The following is a 17,363-nucleotide window of genomic DNA, read 5'->3' as shown; positions in this document are numbered from 1 at the left end:
TTAAAGTGGCAGGCACACACAGTGCCCTGCCACAGGAGTTCACCCCCTGTGCCACCCCAGCAGGAGCAGAGCCAGTCTGAGCAGCAGCAGGAAGCACCAGGGCTGCTTCTCCCTAAAGTCCCTGGGGAGGGGGTGAGGCACGGTGCCTGGCCCTGCTGCGCACTGGCGTCTCCGCTCACCCTGAGTCTGGAGGGGCCACTGCATCCTGAGATGCTGAAGGCCTTCAACTTAAGTGGAACAGCTGTGGGAAGTGGCCACATGGTAATGGAACAGGAACAAAATTGGGGGGATTGGAGATAATCCTGCCCTGGAGTAGCATAACTTTAAACTGAATAAGGAGTGTTTTAAGCCACTTAAATGTGTTAACATGCAGCCGGTCCAGGGGTTAAGAGCACCAGAAGCCACCGAAAATTACCATGCAACAACGCCCTAACATCACTGGGGTGGGCCAGTCAGGGATGATCGTACTTTGACCAGGGGATGGGACCAGATGTCTTCCTGAGGTCCCTTCTTATGTTTTATGACTTAACCAATAGAAGTTGTAATTAATGCTGGGTAGCATTTTAAATGTCCAGCAGCTTTTTGAGATCAGTATGCAAAGGTTTATACAAACTGTCAAGTTATTGCCTTTACCAAAAAGGGGGCTGGAAAGTATTTCAAACTTCAAAACATCACACCTTTGATTTCTGAGTGAAAGTTTATGGAGACCAAGATAGTGCCTGAGAAACTGCACTACTTCTTGTAGCCATTCCTATGATTATCATGACTACTGCTGCTGCCATAGTGTCTTGGAGCTCCAGACTTACAGCACCCAATGTGCAAGGTGCTGTACAAAATAAGAACAAAAAGCATGTCCCTATGCCATGGCGCTTCCAACTGAAGTATAAGACAAGACGGCTACAGGCAGATGTGGGAGTACAAGGAAAGAATGAGTCAGTACTGGTCAGCATAAGAGGCAGTAGTCTCCGATCTATGATAAATAAATGTGCTGATGACTCAGGAAAACAGTGCTCTGCAATCTTTGCAGGTGCTTTTTTTTTCTTTAAAGAAGAATAATAACAATAAAGTATTTAAAGAAAAGCAATGAGAGACTAGCTAGGTGCTAAGGAACCGACTCTGCTAATGTCTGGTCCCAAACGCATGATGTGCTTAGGGCTCCAGAGTTGCACACTAGGGAGTTTCTGGCCACTTTGGAAGTCGGGCCACAGCAGAGCCTACTGCCATGAAATATTCAGGAGCGGGTGCTAAATCTGCACTGGCAATGGCTTGTCTTTTCAATAGACTCTTTGTTCTATTTCCTGCCCAGAACTTGAATTTGTCTTTGTCTCTTCCCTCTCCAAAAACTGCCATTAAAAGTACAGTGGGGAGGGAAGGGGGGAGACGCTGAATGGAGCTGGGAGACAGAGCTATCATTTTGAGTGGCAATTTAAAAATAGGCAAACTAAAAAGAGTCTGAAGCACTAAAAAGGAAAGTACTTTTTGTCCTGCAGGGTTTGTTTCATGGTGTTAATTAATAAGATTTCACTGAGTTATTTTCAGTAACCTTGGTCAAAATGGAAAGGAATAAGCAGCAAGGCAGGTGCTGAGTGTCTGTCTAGCTGGGCAGCACAATACCGCACTTTGTGTGCAAAGCAGCACAGCAAAGGGCTGAGCTAGTTCTGTGCCAACAAGCAGGAATTTCATACTATCCTTTAACCACACACCCAGCGCTCACTCTGGCTTCAATACAGCAAAGCTCTTAAGCACGTGCATAATTACAAGCTCTTGAGTAGTCCCAGTGACCTCTCATTGACTGCTAGGGATGCAACTGGATAAGTCAATCTGGAGCAATTAACGCGCACCGCATGCGGGCCTTTTTACTACTCGAAAACTAGTGGTTTGTCCTTTTACAGCGGAAGTCGACATCCAGTTCGAGAGAAGGAGAAGAGGAAATAAATGGCAGGTCTGAATTCCTGCCACTGGCTCTGGATCAGAGGGTAACTACCGAGGGCACTGACACAGACTGAAAAACTATTTGCCTAAGCCGCCTGGCCTCTGCAAATCGCTGGAGGGACAGCGTCACATCTACATGGACTAAGAAGGGATCTGAGAGATGAGCAATAAAAGCCACATCAAGCAACTGCTATGAAATATGAAGTGCTGGGAGACCCTGCTTGATGGTTTTGAGACGCACAGGAGTGGGGAGGACAGAGCGACAGCAGCATCGTTTCAAGGCAAAACCACATGGTTGCGGTAATACCCAGGGTGCACCAGGTGGTTTCCCAACACTGAAGAAGGGAGGGGCCCCTGCCCTGGAGATGTCACAGTGTAAGGACAGGAAGGCAAGAGAGATCCAAAGGAGAGGAATAAAATCTGGGAAATGTCATATGGTTATTAGACCGACTAAAGACAGCGCTAATGGTTTTAGAAGAGGGGAGGGCAAAATGCGGCCCGTGGGCCGGACGCAGCCCACCAGGCCATTGTATCTGGCCTGCGGGGCCCCTAAAAAATTTAGAAAATTAATATTTATCTGCCCCTGGCTGCCTGTCCTGCAGCCCTCGATGGCTTGCCAAAACTCAGTAAGCGGCCCTCTGCCCAAAATAATTGCCCGCCCCTGTTTTAGAAGGACTTAAGAGTCAAATTGGATTTTTAAGAAGGGCTTAAATGGAGCCAACCTCTTGTCGAGCTGAAGGCGGCCCCAAGCATGCATGAAGGCAACTGCAATTCCCAGCGATTCAGACGGGTCTTCCACCCGCATGCGAAGAGCTCCCAGGAAGCGACTGTGTGGGGCTCAATTTGTGGAAAGAGATGAGCCCTGCCCTTTTGCAAACCAAGCCCTTTGGAGACCCAAAAAAAGAGGCGCTCCCAATTAGCAGCCTCTTTTAAAAATCACGACATGAATATGAAAACACATATTTTAGCCCAAGGAATTTAATGAATCACAAGAAAATTAGCAGTTTTTTCCATCACAGTGAACTGCTCGATGCTGCAAGAAACTGCGGCGAGCTGCTCTGCACGCTATATTAGCAGCACGGGTGGGAACCTGGTCATCAGCCTCTGCCTCGAGCGCATAGCGATCACAGTCTGAGGTAAAGGAGCTATGTATTTCTGACCTGGTGGGTTTGCACAGGAAATGCAAGCTGAAAGAGGGGTGTTTGTACAAAATAATCACGTACACCAAAACAGCTTTGCAAGGAGATAGACACACGTTCCAGCAACTTAGTTAAAAACCAGAGACAGGCCATGGCTAAGTTCTTAGTCTCCTTCTTCCTTCCCTCCAATGTACCAGTTTGTCCTTTTAACGTAAATGATGTATATCACCGGACAACAGATGTGTTTCCATGTCTCAAAACAGCCGTGCAGGCTAATGCCAGGGGACAGATGAGCCACTCTTACCAACACTTGCCTTGGGGGAAGCATCTAAGAGAAAACAGACCAGGGCTCCTCTGCTCACAGTCGGTCTCACTTGTTCGGAGCTTGCCGCAAAAGGCACTGACCTCCAAGTTGCTACCAATTAATATCACTGGGTTGCCCAATAAAGGAAGTAGGGTCTGAAAATATAGTAGTAATACAAAGGGTGGTTTTTTTAAACCCATCTAGCGTTGATCTAATTCCCCTCCTCTGAAGGCGAGGGGGGTGGGGGTTGTGTGGTTAATCCCTGGACTTCAGTGCAAGTAGCCAGGCCAGTGTTAAATATGAAAACATAATAATAATCCTACCCATTGACTTTCAAACATGCCAGATATAATTCTCATGTGCCTTACATATCAAAATATTTTAAAGCAAATTTCAACAAGAGAGGCATCATATTTTTTTGCACATTTCTTTAAAAATGTAGCCCTCGAAACCTGGAGTCCATGTTTTAAACAAGGAAGCTGATTTCCATGCCGGAAGAGAGAGGCTTGGGGACACTGGCATGGCTGCCAGGGTTTGGCTCCCCCCTGGTCACATGGGGAGAGGCAGAGTCTGCGGCTCTGCCAGAAGCTGCTGCCAATTCGGCAGAGGCTGAGACAGGGTTAAACTTGTAGCTTTTGGCTGAGCCAGAAGGGGAGGGCAAGTGAAGCAGACAAATGCGCCTGGCCCCTGGTCCACACTGCCAGAATCAGCCTCCATGACTCGACAACTCTTTTCTATCATTCTGCCTTTCCAAAAACATGAGGCATCTCTCATGTGTAGGAACCTACCCAAATCGAGGTGGCAGATGGGCAATTTCACAGGTCAACTGCGGTGCCATCGGCCATTTCTATGGGCTTCTCATGGTAGCTCCCCCCACCGCTGATTGGCCAAGGGGCACCGGCACCCCTGCCTCTCGCTGCCAATTGGCTGAGAGGGCTGCCTTTCATGTGACCCTGCCCCTTACTAGTGACTGGCAGACAGGGCTGCCCTTCACAAGGCTCCACCCCTCACTGCTGATTGGCAGAGAGGGGTGTGGCTGCACAAAAGGCAGTCCTCCCAGCCAATCAGTGGCAGAGGGAGCAGCTACCATCTTGGTTGCTTCCCTTGGGCTTTCCCCTCCAACCAGTGGGCTGCCAGGCTGGGCCGAGGCTGGACTCCCCGCTGGGGAGCCAGCGTTTTATTTTTCGTAAGGTTTTTTTTTCTCCTGGTGATTCCACGCAAAATCATGGAAACCACCGTTTTTCACCATTTCTGTGAAAATCGCAAAATTGTGATTTGAGTAGGTCCCTCCTTATGTGTGTGTGTGTGTGGGGGGGGGGGGGCGAATTGTGCCAAAATACAGTATAACGTCTAGCGCACAGGTGGGCAAAACGCGACCCACCAAGCCATTCAATCCGGCCCGTGGAGCCCCTAAAAAATTTAGAAAATTAATATTTATCTGCCCCTGGCTGCCTGTCATGCGGCCCTCGATGGCTTGCCAAAACTCAGTAAGCGACCCTCCGCCCAAAATAATTGCCTGCCCCGGTCTAGAGTGAAAGGCTAAAAGCAGGACTGTAGGCCTAGACTCACAACATATTTACATCCGTGGAAAAAAAAAAGAACAAACACAAATGCCAACGCAGCCAGAAACATAAGGAAGAATTTCTTTACTGTCCGAGCCCCCAAGGTCTGGAACAGCCTGCCACCGGAGGCGGTTCAAGCACCTACATTGAACACCTTCAAGAGTAAACTGGATGCTTATCTTGCTGGGATCCTATGACCCCAGCTGACTTCCTGCCCTTTGGGCAGGGGGCTGGACTCGATGATCTTCCAAGGTCCCTTCCAGCCCTGATGTCTATGAAAATCTATTATACTAGAGGGGTTTCTTGTGTGCTCTCTTGGGTAGAATTGTGAATTGTGCACTCCCAGGAGAGCACACAATTCACCACCAGACTCTCTATATGCCCAAAGAAAGGTGTTTGTGCCCGAAAGCTTGCAAACAACAATTTCCCCAACTTCTTAGTTGGTCTAATGAAAGATATCACATCTACCCGAAGACCCTTGTTTGCCCATGTCCTTAGATCAATGCGGCTACAACCAACAACCCTAACACTGAGGAGTAAATGCGTTGTGGTCCATTGCGGTTCCTGCTCAGACAGAGTTTCCACAGGTTCTTTTGGGCTGTTGCATGCACCCCATTTCCAGCCAAACAATTTAGCTCTTCCCAGCCTTGCAGGTGTCTCAAAAAGTTACTCCATTTACACTGAGCCACTGTTTCCTTTGTTTGCTGTGAACTGACCTTTTCTTCAGCATCCCATCACTATTGGTAAGAGATTTCCAGGGCAGGAAACCCCATGAGGTGCACTTCATTCAAAATCAACCACGGAAAAATGCTGAGATGGGCAACAGAGCTGTAGGGCCCCCATTCCCCTACCGTTCATACATATCCCTGGGGTTTTAGTGCAGGCCAGCACCTGAGACATTTTCCCCATCCCACATACACCTTCATGCCAACTCAGATGTAACTCACTGTGGCAGGATGCTGGTGTCCAGAAGGGATAATTACAGCCATATCTGCCCAATTAGTAATTAGTGACAAGGAAGATCTAGCTGTGTGTTATGCAAGGGACTAAAGACTTGGAGGCCATCCCCTGTGCTTGCAAAATGCCACTGAAATGACTGACTCTGCATCATTAATACCATTCATCTGATTGGTTTTGATTTTGAAATCTGATTATAAGCTTCCATCATCTTTGTTATCTCCTTGAAAAAAATTAAAGGCGAAGAAAGGAGGCTGAAAGAAGGCTTTATGAGGATGTACCATATTACAGCAGGGCTTCCCTCCCGGACCCTATGGGTTCCCACTTCTCAATGGCTCAGAGCTTTTAACAGTGACAACGGGTCATACGCAGAGGGCTTGGAGATGTTCCCGATCACTTCTGCACTCTCCCTCTGGCATAATAAAGGATTGATATATAATCATTCAGTAGTTGCTCCATGAGTAGAGCAGCCTACAGCATTGTCCTTGACTCTTCCCTGTGTCCAAGACCTTCTGCTGGCTTTCTCGCCTTCCTGAAACACCCCTCTTCTCAACATACCCATTCAAAAAGATGCTGCTAAGATGACCTCCCTGGGATGTGGCCATTCCTTCTTTTCACCATAGAAAATGAGACCTTCTCATTCTCATTTTTAAAGCTCCTCCTAACATCATGGCCCAACAATGCAACTTGCAGTCATCACTGGCTCCACTTCTCTCAAGCACCTTCATGCTGTCCTCTGTTTCCCAATTCAGGTGGAAAGCCTTCCTCAAACTACTGCTTACAGTCGCTGTCCTGCCCTCCTCCAGACAGGCTCCTCAGGGAGCCGTCAACTACATGAGGGAGCAGCCACCTTTTGTCCCTTGGGGCCGGAGCTCGGGACTCAGCTCCCTGCTGCTGGCTGCAGATCTCTGCCCCTTTCCCCTGCCTCCACCCCGCTCAAGCTGTCTGCAGCGAGAGCAAGCGAAAGCACCCAAGACCTCAGCAATGAGGGTAATTGTAGGCACAAGAGAGGAGCAGGGACAGTGCTGCGGAGAGGGTGGGTGGCTCAGAGCAGATGCAAATCACCCGGGACCAGGTCCAACCTTCCCAGGCCAGATCCAGCCTGGGGGGTATAGGTTACTGACCTCTAAATTAAACCATTACCTTCTCACTAGGGACAGTGCACACAAAAATGCGAGACAGCCCCGAACTTCAACAAGTTTATAATCTAAACAGGCAAGAAGTAAGAGAAAGGAACATTAGTCGCATTTTACCAAGTAAGGAACAGAAGCAGAGAGATTAAGCGACTTGCTAAATGTCACAGAGACTGTCTGTACCCTTGATGAACTCCAGCAGTCCTAATCCAAGACCAGTGCTGTATTACAAGGCCCTTCTTTATTATTCCCTGAACTTGGTGTAAAAGCACCAGTGGAGGAATAAGAACAACAGGGATCACGTCGCTGTCGTGAGCAGCCGCGGTTCTCCAATGGGCTAAATACTGACACTAACAACTGGGCCTTCCGCAACACCCAGAATGAGGGGCTGGCAAAGCACTCTACTTCATATACGGTAGTCCTAATATCATCACACCAGGAAGGAAGCAGTCTCTAATCGCCCCGCTGGAAAAAGGGAGGGATTCAGGAGTCAAGTCGTTCAGTCAACCTCACCGAGCAGCTCGGTTTCAGAATCAAGAACAGAAGTCGCGTCTCCTCGCCCTACCAATAGACTTCATAGACTTAGACATTAGGGCTGGAAGGGACCTCGGAAGATCATTGAGTTAATTGCACAGTGTTAATCTTGTGTGATTATACATCGCTCCTTCCCATGGTGGCTGAGTACCTCACAATGCAAGGCACTTATCCCTTAAAACCCCCGACACAGAAGGCAAAGTGTCTGGGCCATAAGGCTCAGCCTTGTACCCCGGCTGCCTTGCCCTTGGCTTGTGCCTCTACCGGCTCTCTGATGGATCCTCTAAGTACCCAACCCAGCTCACCCACGGACCCCAAGACTGACCTGACCCTTTGGCTCTCTGACCCAGCTCTGGTTTGATACCCATCGCTCTTTGAGGTGCAATTTTCCAGCTGCCTTCTGACCCCGTGCTCTGGATCTCTGACACAGTTCCCCAGACGGATCTCCTGGCTACCCCCCACTTGGACCCTGCACACTGACCTCAGATCTTCATTGCTTCTTCTGACCCTGGGTGACCCCCACACCTGGCTGCCCGGCACCTGTCATGACACATGGAGCTCCCCCCGGGTCCAGAAGTTTAGCAGCAGGGGAACGGCGGCAGCCTTAATGGCTGCTCCCCTGCTGCTAAATTTCCAGGTCCATGGGGAGCCTTGGAGGCCAGACAAGGTGGCTCTGCCCCAGAGCACAGGGTCCTCCACGACCAGATCGTGGCGTGCGGGTTTGGGATGGCCAGCAGGCTGACTCCGCACAGGACCCAGCCCGCAGACCGATCCCGTGCTGCTCATCTTGACCACGGGGCTGGAAGGTTGGCTATCGCTGTTTTAAAATGCAGTTTTAGCCATTTTGCTCCAAGCATCTCAAGCCCAGTCTATGGGGCAAACCTGCTATCACAGGCAGCAGTGCCCCCAAATACACCAGGCAGCCCGGGCTGCTGCCTAAACCAGACATAGTGCAGCTACAGCCCCACAGTGCTGCAGATGGGCTAACTAGCATGGGGGCAGGTTAACTGGTCCTGCCACTCAGCAGGGCTGAACAGCCTGTTTGAAACACCCTGCAGACATGTCCTGCTTCTGGTGTAGGACGTGGTCCATGTGAAGCCTCACCGCCTACGTGAAGATGCTGCTGCTGGGCATGCCCTGGCAGGAAATGAAGCTGAACCCACCCAAATCCTGGAGAAGGTTTTGCGTGTGAGAATATTGCTGTCAAACCCACAGGCAGCAGGCACGTGCGCTAGCTCAGCAGCAGCAAATGGGGTGGGGCGGTAAGCTGGTGGGTTCCTCCTAGGGGCTCAGGCAACCACAGGCTTTCAGGCCTTTTTTCTTCAGGGCTTTGGTTTTATTTTTGCAAAACAAAACAATGCAATGCAACTTCCACGTTGCAATCATGTTCTGCCCTCACCTGGGGCCCGTTTCCCATAGGATTACACCCTGCAGGCCAGCATCCGACGTGGCAAAGCTCCTCTGCTCCCTTCTCCTTCCTAGTCTGGTCCCTGCAGGATTACAGAGCCCAGGCCGTTCTGCAGCTGGGAGGCAGCTGGTTAGGCACCGATGGGTCCAATCCCCTAGAAGAGCCCAGCATCCTACAACTTCTGCCTTTTAAACTGCTCAGTCAAGCCCATGCTGAGCTGAGGATAACCAATAGCTGAGAAAGGCAAAAAGGTGCCTGCATTACCCTCCTCAAGGCTGGCATCCTTGTTAGCAAACTTGCATGCAGGTGAGTGTTGACAGGGGAGTAAAAGTTGCAAAAATGCCTGTGCGAGTTTGCAGCCAGCATTTGAGTCTCGCGTTCAGATGCGACTATGTCTGAAAAGGGGACGTGGATGCTTTGGAACATTTTCCAAGGGCACCCGGTCGGGGCTGAAGCAGCAGAAACCGACTGAGCTGGAGAACAGAGATGCCCTGCCACTGAGCCCATCGCTCTTTGAGGTGCAATTTCCCACGGACAGCTGGCAATCAGGAATTTGTCACAAGCAATACATGCACTTACGTATAAATAATCCTGGGAGGTGAGGAGATGCATCATGAAAATCAAATTTGTCCAGGCAGGAGATAAAGGGGAACGGGCATTGCCAGGGCCCTTGGCACCCCCAGGCAGAAGCCAGGCCGTGACCCTCTCCAAGTGAGGATAGAGGCTGAGGACAAGGGGCTGAAGGAGCTGTCAACTAGGCTTGAGAAAGGCTCCCTGGACATGCATCTAGGTAGCACGTCTACTGAACAGGCTCACTGCTAGATCCCGCTCCTGGAGGAAGGACGACAGTGGTGCCACCTCACGTCTAATCCTGGGGGTACTTCATCCTGCACAGCCTGGCACAGGGGCAAAAAATGGCATTGAGCACAACACATAACAAGATGTAACAGGGTCCCGCTCCAGGGATGGCCATGATGCCCCTGGTGCCCCCTTCAGCCCTTCTCAACTTTGCTCTTTTTGGCCTCCCCTCACCTGCCACATCTTGATGTATTTTTACCTTTTTTAAAAAGGGAGGCTGCCCCAGGGGTCCCCAAGCCTGGTCGCACGCTCGTGAACACGGGTGTCTGTGCTCATTGCCTTAAGGGCTAATTGCGTGGGCTCCGTCCTGCCCAAGACCCACGCCCATGCCTTGCCGATGTCACGCGTCCTTCTCAAATCATAGCTGCCTCTATGGGCTCCTGGCTCTGTTCATCCTTATGCCAGTCCCTCTCTGGCCTATGGGCACTCTGGATCCCTCAATCTCCAGGTGTGGTGATCCTGGCCCTGATCCTAAGCCTACTGAGACCCATGGGCTCTCCAGCCCTGCCAGTCTCCAGCCGCGGCTCTTCCTGAGCCCTGGCCCCGCACCTAGGCCAGTGAGACCTATAAGCACCCCGGCCATACCTGCTCTCCTGGCCGTCCATCCCCCTGTTCTCTCTCTGAGCCCTCCTTACCTCTCCTGAGTCCCTTCCACAAACCACCAGCGTTGCCTTACCCCAGCTCAGATGTTAACCTGGAGCCCTGCTGCCCACGAGCTCCCCTCTCCTTGGCTCTCAGGGCTAGCCTGCCTGCCCAGCTCCATCTCTAGGCTTATATCCCAATAGCCAGTGTAGGCCACGTGACTCCTAATTGCCCCCGGCACAATTGCAGGCTGCTTCTCAGGCATTGCTAGCAGGAGCACCGATGCCTCCTGCTACACGAGGTAATACCATGCATGGCATCAGAAGGCCTGGGGAACAGGAACGTGGATCCAAGTCAATAGGGAGCTTGAGAGACTGCTCTGAATCTAGATCTACTCCAGGCTGCAAACCCTGGTATCAGGGAGAAAGAACACACAAGATACAGTGTGTGAAGAAGCAACGACCCAGACTATGAAAAGAAAATGTCAGCCAAGTGTAAATGCTCCCACTGAGAAGTGGGATGTGGATTTGCAAACCCACACCCAAGGCTCCAAGAGGGCAGGGTGGTCCACAGGGGTCAGCGACATTTTTGGGCAGAGCGACAAAAACACCTCAACTTTGCCTTGTAAGATGTTGGCATGCCAGGGGCAGACGGCAGGGGTTAGCAGCCCTAACCCCTTCCCCACTGTCTGTCCAGAGCCAGGTGCATGCATGCCTCCGGGCAGACAGTGGAGGAGCTGCAAGGGGCCCGATCCTTGTGTGGCAGTGCAGCCCCAGCCCCTTCCCTGCCATCCGCCCCAGGATGCCCAGGCCAAGCAAAATGCTTTCGAGTGCCACACTGGCATGTATGCCAGGAGTTGCTGACCCCTGACCTAGCAAAAAGGTGCTCAGGGCCTGACAGAAGTTCAGCCCAGAAAACAGAAACGTTGCTGTAAACAGAATGTGGTTTACTGTTATCTCGCACATTCGAACACAAGTCAATTTGTTCATTAATGAAAAAAAAAATCTTTAACTTGAGGTTTAGGCCAAGCTGGGAAAGTTTCTACCCAAAAGGAGTTCTCAGGAGGACAGAAGTGACTCAAAATGCAGGTTATAACTGAAACCAGGTTTCCACCTCCAACTGTGGGTGCGGACAGACAGAACAACCAAACCGTTTCAAAATGTCAGTGATGGGGAACCAGCGCACAATTGTTGCAGGACAGGGTGTGGACAGACATAACAATAAAAGGACTGAGCAATAGCTGTAACATGATATAGTAGCTAGAGACTGTCCTGCTGCGTAGTCGAGAATAAAAATATAATTACAGTAAAGCTGAATATTTTAGAGAAAATAAGCATTTCGGTCCAAAATCCCAGCAGCCTCCAACTGCATCTGATAAGTTATTCATAACAGTGCTAGCACATCTTCATCCCAGTGCTAGAAATGTTTTAAGTCCCAATTCAGCAAAAAATGTAAAATGCACATTTATGTCCATCCCTATGCAAAAAGGTATTTAGGAACAGGCCTAATTTTTCCTAACGCTAAAGACCTAGTTGCATACCTCTGACCCATGGCTAGTCTCTTTGAGGGTAATCCTGTGTTGCCAGGCCTCATGTCATCCCATGATTGTTCAGCATTTTTGCTCAGCCCCAGGATACAGCACCGTGTGGTTCAGGGTGCTCACCCAATCTGCCTGCCTAGGCTCAGCACCCACAACGCTTTCCCTCAGGACCTCATCACTTCTGGTTAATAAAGGAGACCTGACAAACTTCTTAAAATATAAGAGAAACAGGGCATTACAGTGATAGAAGGGCTAGACACATGTCTATCTTAAAGCTTAGCAGCCCCCTAGAGTCTCAGGAAGGTAGAGGGGGACTGATACATTGGTTCAATAGTGTATCGGCACCAATATAAAGAAAATTTACTGTATCGGAAATCGGCTCAACGTGGCCAATAATTTGGCTGATAAATGCCCCGTGCATGTGTGCAGCTGCAGCAAGGCAAGGAGCACAGCCTGGCAGCTTGGAGAGCTGTGTGCAGCTGGTAAGTCCGGTGTGGTGGAAGGGGAGGGGGAAGGGAAGGGGCATGGGGGGCAGATGAAGGCCCCTGTGGTGAGGGAGGGAGTGGGGATGGGGCTGGGGCAGGCACTGCCCAGCCAGGCCAGGGCGAGGCACAGGATGGAGCCGTGACTCGTCCAGGGGGTGGGGGGCAGCTCCTGCCTCTGTGCGCACCCCGGGAGGGCATGGGTGTATGCCCATGGATCTGCACAGGGTAGGGTGGGTTGCATTTGCAGCCTGGGGCTGGGGCCGAGGCAGCAGCGGGCTCTTTCTGGTGCATGGGAAGGGGAGGCGGGGGTTGGGCCAGGACCGCACTTGGGGCAGGCGGTGGCAGTGCTGGAAGGGGGCTACAGGTGGGGAGGCCAACGGCAAATTTTGGGGAGGCTGCAGCACTCCCACAGCCCCACTCCCAGCGCTGCTACCGCCTGCCCCAAGCACAGCCTCACCCCAACAACCCCCCCAGCCCGCAGCTGCAGCCCGCCTTGCCCAGATCCAAGGGCACAAGCCCCCCAGGCCCTCCTGTGGTGGGAACCGCCCTCCCCTCCCCGCTCCCCAGACGAGCCACGGCCCCATCCTGCGCCTCGACCAGCTGGGCAGTGTCTGCCCCAGCCCCGCTCCTCCCTCACTGCAGGGGCCTTCATCTGCCACCCCATACCCCTTCCCTCCCCCCTCCGCTTCCACCACAGCAGACTTACCTGCTGCACACAGCTCTCCAAGCTGCCGGGCTGCGTATCGGAAATCAGATCGGTATCGGCTGATACGCCTCCTTAAAAATCAGCTATTGGTATGGGCCGCCAAAATCTCTATCGGCGCATCCCTACAGGAAGGTGTAACCTCTTGGGACAGTGGTGGCCAATTTGTTTGGCAGGTGTGCCAAAAATCAGGCCTGCCCCCTCCCCAAGTGCCACTCTTATTCCCTTCCCCTGCCTGATCAGCTGCTCTGCTATCTGCTTCCTGCTCTGTGGTCCCCTCCCAATCTGCTGGTCCCATTTCTGACCCCTACTCTATCTGCCACTGCCTGTCCCCACCCCAGTCTGCCATGTGCCACCCACAGAGGCTGCCCATATCACTTGTGTCACATGTGCTGCAGGTTAGCCACCCCTGTCTTATGGCATTCAACCAGGTGTCTGCTTATCCCTTTTCCTCTGAACAGTTCCCTAATAACTGCCCCCAGCCTCTGGACAGAAAGGGTTTTTGCCATTCGGTCATTTCAACTGGTCATTTACCAATCAAGCTGGCAAAAAACAATGTTGACAAAAACAAGTCTTGTAACCGGATGGGCACCTAGAAGTAGCGTCTGCCATACTTCCAGCTGTACCCCTTAACGACTCCCAACCAGCTTACCAGGACGTTACCATCTGGAACCATTGTCCTGCTTTCCTGCTGGTCTCAAAACAGATCTGCTATTAAACTTAAACCAGGCAGGCACAGAGCAAACAACCCAATGACACACTATCGCTGTAACTGTAATTATGAATATTATACCTGACCTGGTTATGGGCACAATGTATAAGAGATCAGCCTCAGGCCCTTCACTTATTTATCCCATCAAGATCGCTAGGACTTAAGCACATGCTTATTTAAATGCAGCAGCCTAAATGAATACAGATGGGTGGCTGAATTGGGGACCTGGAGCATGCTCAAAAGATGTTTTATCCTTTCCAGTTGGCCATTAGACTTCACGGCTTGTTTGGCTCCGTCACCTGAGCTCACATCCACACCTGAGCAGGTTTTTCATTGTTATCACAACGAACAGTGGGAAAGTTGAAAACATTACACAAAAGGGGCAGTCATGGGTGTCAATTCATACCAGATGGGAAAGGACAAATAAATATCGTGCTCGTAGATTTATAAATTTCCAGGGCTAAGTGTTGCAAAGCACTTGCAGAGCAGAAGGGTATAATTGTGAAATGAGGATGGTGCAGAAGAGATGTGAGTGCCTGACACCCCACGCGTTGTCCTGCAGAAGGTACCCAGTTGGAAACTGGAAGTGAATGAAACAATCCAGGTGAGGAATAACCTGGAAGACTAACTATATCAGGCATGAATCAGCTCACAGGGTCCAAAGTTAGAATGATATAAGACAATATGGACTTCAGTATATGCTCTCCTAAACTACCCTTATCATTTAAAAAAAGTTCAGAGTGCAGCAGGATGCGAGAGTTACACAAAGAAGACTACTATCCATGATATGTACAGCATGCTAGCGAGAGACAGCTTAATTTGAGTAAAGAGCATTTTTTTAAAACATCTTTGGAAAGAAGCCAAATATTTCCTTTACCTTACCTTCAGTGAAGCTTCCTGTTAGGGTTATTACCACAAACACTTTCCCCTCTGGCTCTAAATCCACCTGAAAAAGATGAAAGAAACAGAGATCACAAGGTTGTTCTTCGGGATAAGATTTCCTCCACCAGGCTTTTACTTGCTAAAATCATCCAATAGATGCAGCTGCACCAGGAACAGCCTCACCGGGAACCTGTGTGCACTGGCCAGGGCCGGAGGGCAGGAGCATGGCATGGGGTGCCCAGGGTGGGAGTGGGTAGGGCTCAGCCCCATGCAGAGCACTGCAGGATACAATCGATTGGCAGGCGCTCACCCATGGACAGATGCAATCAGTTGGCAGGCTGGATCTGCCCCACGGGCCGTATTTTGTCCACCCCTGCATTAAAGACTAACTGCTTCAGAAAGGCATGAGTTTTTGTAGGCAACTACCCCTTAGCATCTGACCAAGTAGGTTGCTGCCTATGAAGGAACTGAACCAGTTAGTCTCTAAGGTGTCACCCTGCCCTATAGTCTGCCTGACTTCAGACTATCACAGTAACCACCTCTTGGCAGCCAGGGTGTGCTGTCATTTAGTGCTGGCTAAAGATTAGCTCTGGAACGCCCCGGTTCAGTCCTCAGCGGGGACCAGGACAGAAGTCAATGCACTGCGAGCTGAGCTAGTTTCATATTCTTTGAGCATTTCCTTGAGAGTTCACATCAGTTCATCACCTAATGGATTGCAGAATTCCTGATGAGAATGACTGAACTTCAACTCAGCCTGTCACATGGGGCCTATAAATAAAAAAGTCCACTACTAATTTTGTCCTTGCTGATTTAACAACAAGTTTCACACCACGTGCGTGTTGATAAGCCTTGCAAAACAGACGTTCTGAAAATAGAGCTCTCCAAAGGAATGACTAACCACAATAATTTCCAGCTGTCGTCGCGCTGGCTTTCATTTGTATCAGAGTGAGAAAAGGTGATTATTTTTTTTTGTTTTTTTTTTTACAAGCTGCTAAACATCATGATATTTCAACATCACAAAGGACGCACCCAGTTTAAATACCCCTTGCTGTGCAAATGTAGGCAGGACCAGTAGATCGTCTAGGAGAAAAGTAATTTCCCATGGGTTGTTTCAGTGATGTGAAACAAGAGACCCACAGGATGTGAGAACCGGCCAATTCAGCACTTCTGCACCATGCCCAGCTGCACAGTATATCAATCTTGCATTCATTTACGAATATAATCACATAGCACACCTTCCAGTTGCAAAATAATCGACACCCAACTTTCTCACTAGAGAGAGGAAGCGGGAAGGTAAGCCCCCCCAGAACAACGGGTACAAGGCACGTTGTTTAGAGCACGCTTGGAAAGTGTATGGTGACGGTCACACTAGAAAACCTGGACAGAAGAGATAGAATAGTACAGCTGATCCCAAACTGTGGTCTAACGACAAGGACACTTGCTACTGGTGCACAAAAAGCTGGTTCATCACCTGATGTCAGCTACTCCTTAAATTCCAGTTCCTAAACCACATGAAAACGAAGTTTAAAAGAGGATCAGCTTCCATGTAACAACTGGAGGAGCTGCTCAGGTATTCTGTGGACAGGACAAGAGGTGGTCCATGCAGCCGTGTTTCATGAACTAGTCTCTGCTCTGTTGAGGTACATAACATCGACGTCTACTAATACTTCCCCTTGGCACTGCCAAGAAACAGTGTCGTGCCTGTTTTATGGATGCTAACTAATAACTGTGGATCAGCCAGGAAGAGCCAAAAGCAAGTGATATTCAGAAAGTGAAGACAAAACCAGCACTGTTCTTATACATTTTCCAGATTTTGGCAATAATGTTGGGAAATAGCTTTAAATTGTCAGGTGTTATTATTGAGCACAAGCAGGTGAATGAGATGCAAATGAGGAGTAAACGAGCAAAACATGATGAAAGATAGCATGCAGTTAGTATTAATGTAGCTCAATAGCTGTATATGAGGCTTTAAAAAACAAAGAATGACAGGTAGGATGGAAGACGGGAAAACTAGACCCGTTTGGGAATTTTCCATTAAAATGGATTCCCTCCCCCACAACTAAGAAGTGTGGTTTCCACAAAAATCTACATTTTCCCCACAGATGTAAATGGCTTTCTTATTTTCTAGTTTGAAAATCTAAACTAAACATGGAGTTTTAATCAACATTTAATATCTGCTATGGTCTTACAGGTGTAGTAGTTCAAGCACCTCATACCTACACCTTTTCTTATGGGCAAAATGTCTGTATCTCCTATGATGTCCAGTCCCGATTTGGCTTAAATTGTGTTTTCCTGGGGTTATGCACAGTCATATGACTTTGTAAATGACTTAAAAAATGCAAAGTACACTAAGTTCTGGGCCAAAAGGAACATTTCAGGTTTTTGTGGAGAAATTCTTAACTTTGGTTTGCCTCTAACCTAAGCAGGTGTCCAAATGTAAAAGCCAAAATGTGTCATTGTGCACCATTTTTCTGTTACTTTCTTTAAAATCAAAGAATCATAGAAAGTTAGGGTTGGAAGGGACCTCAGGAGGTCATATCTAATCCAACCCCCTTCTCAAAGCAGGGCCATCCCCACCTAGATCATCCCAGCCAAAGCTTTATCTAGCTGGGTCTTGAAAACCTGCAAGGAT

At 49.6% G+C, this 17,363-nt stretch overlaps 1 protein-coding gene across 1 annotated transcript in view; it reads right to left on the bottom strand.

The window, feature by feature from the left end:
* PRKCH (protein kinase C eta) overlaps nucleotides 1-17,363 on the bottom strand; it is a 174,036-nt gene that overhangs the window by 123,036 nt on the left and 33,637 nt on the right. Inside the window, 1 exon segment of the mRNA XM_006023070.3 lies at nucleotides 14,732-14,795. Within this exon segment, the coding sequence (XP_006023132.1) occupies nucleotides 14,732-14,795 (64 nt within the window).

The sequence above is a fragment of the Alligator sinensis genome, unplaced genomic scaffold, assembly GCF_000455745.1.
Source record: "Alligator sinensis unplaced genomic scaffold, ASM45574v1 scaffold50_1, whole genome shotgun sequence".
NCBI lineage: Eukaryota > Metazoa > Chordata > Crocodylia > Alligatoridae > Alligator > Alligator sinensis.
The sequence above is the reverse complement of the archived record's forward strand: the minus strand, read 5'-3'. Positions and strand labels throughout refer to the sequence as shown.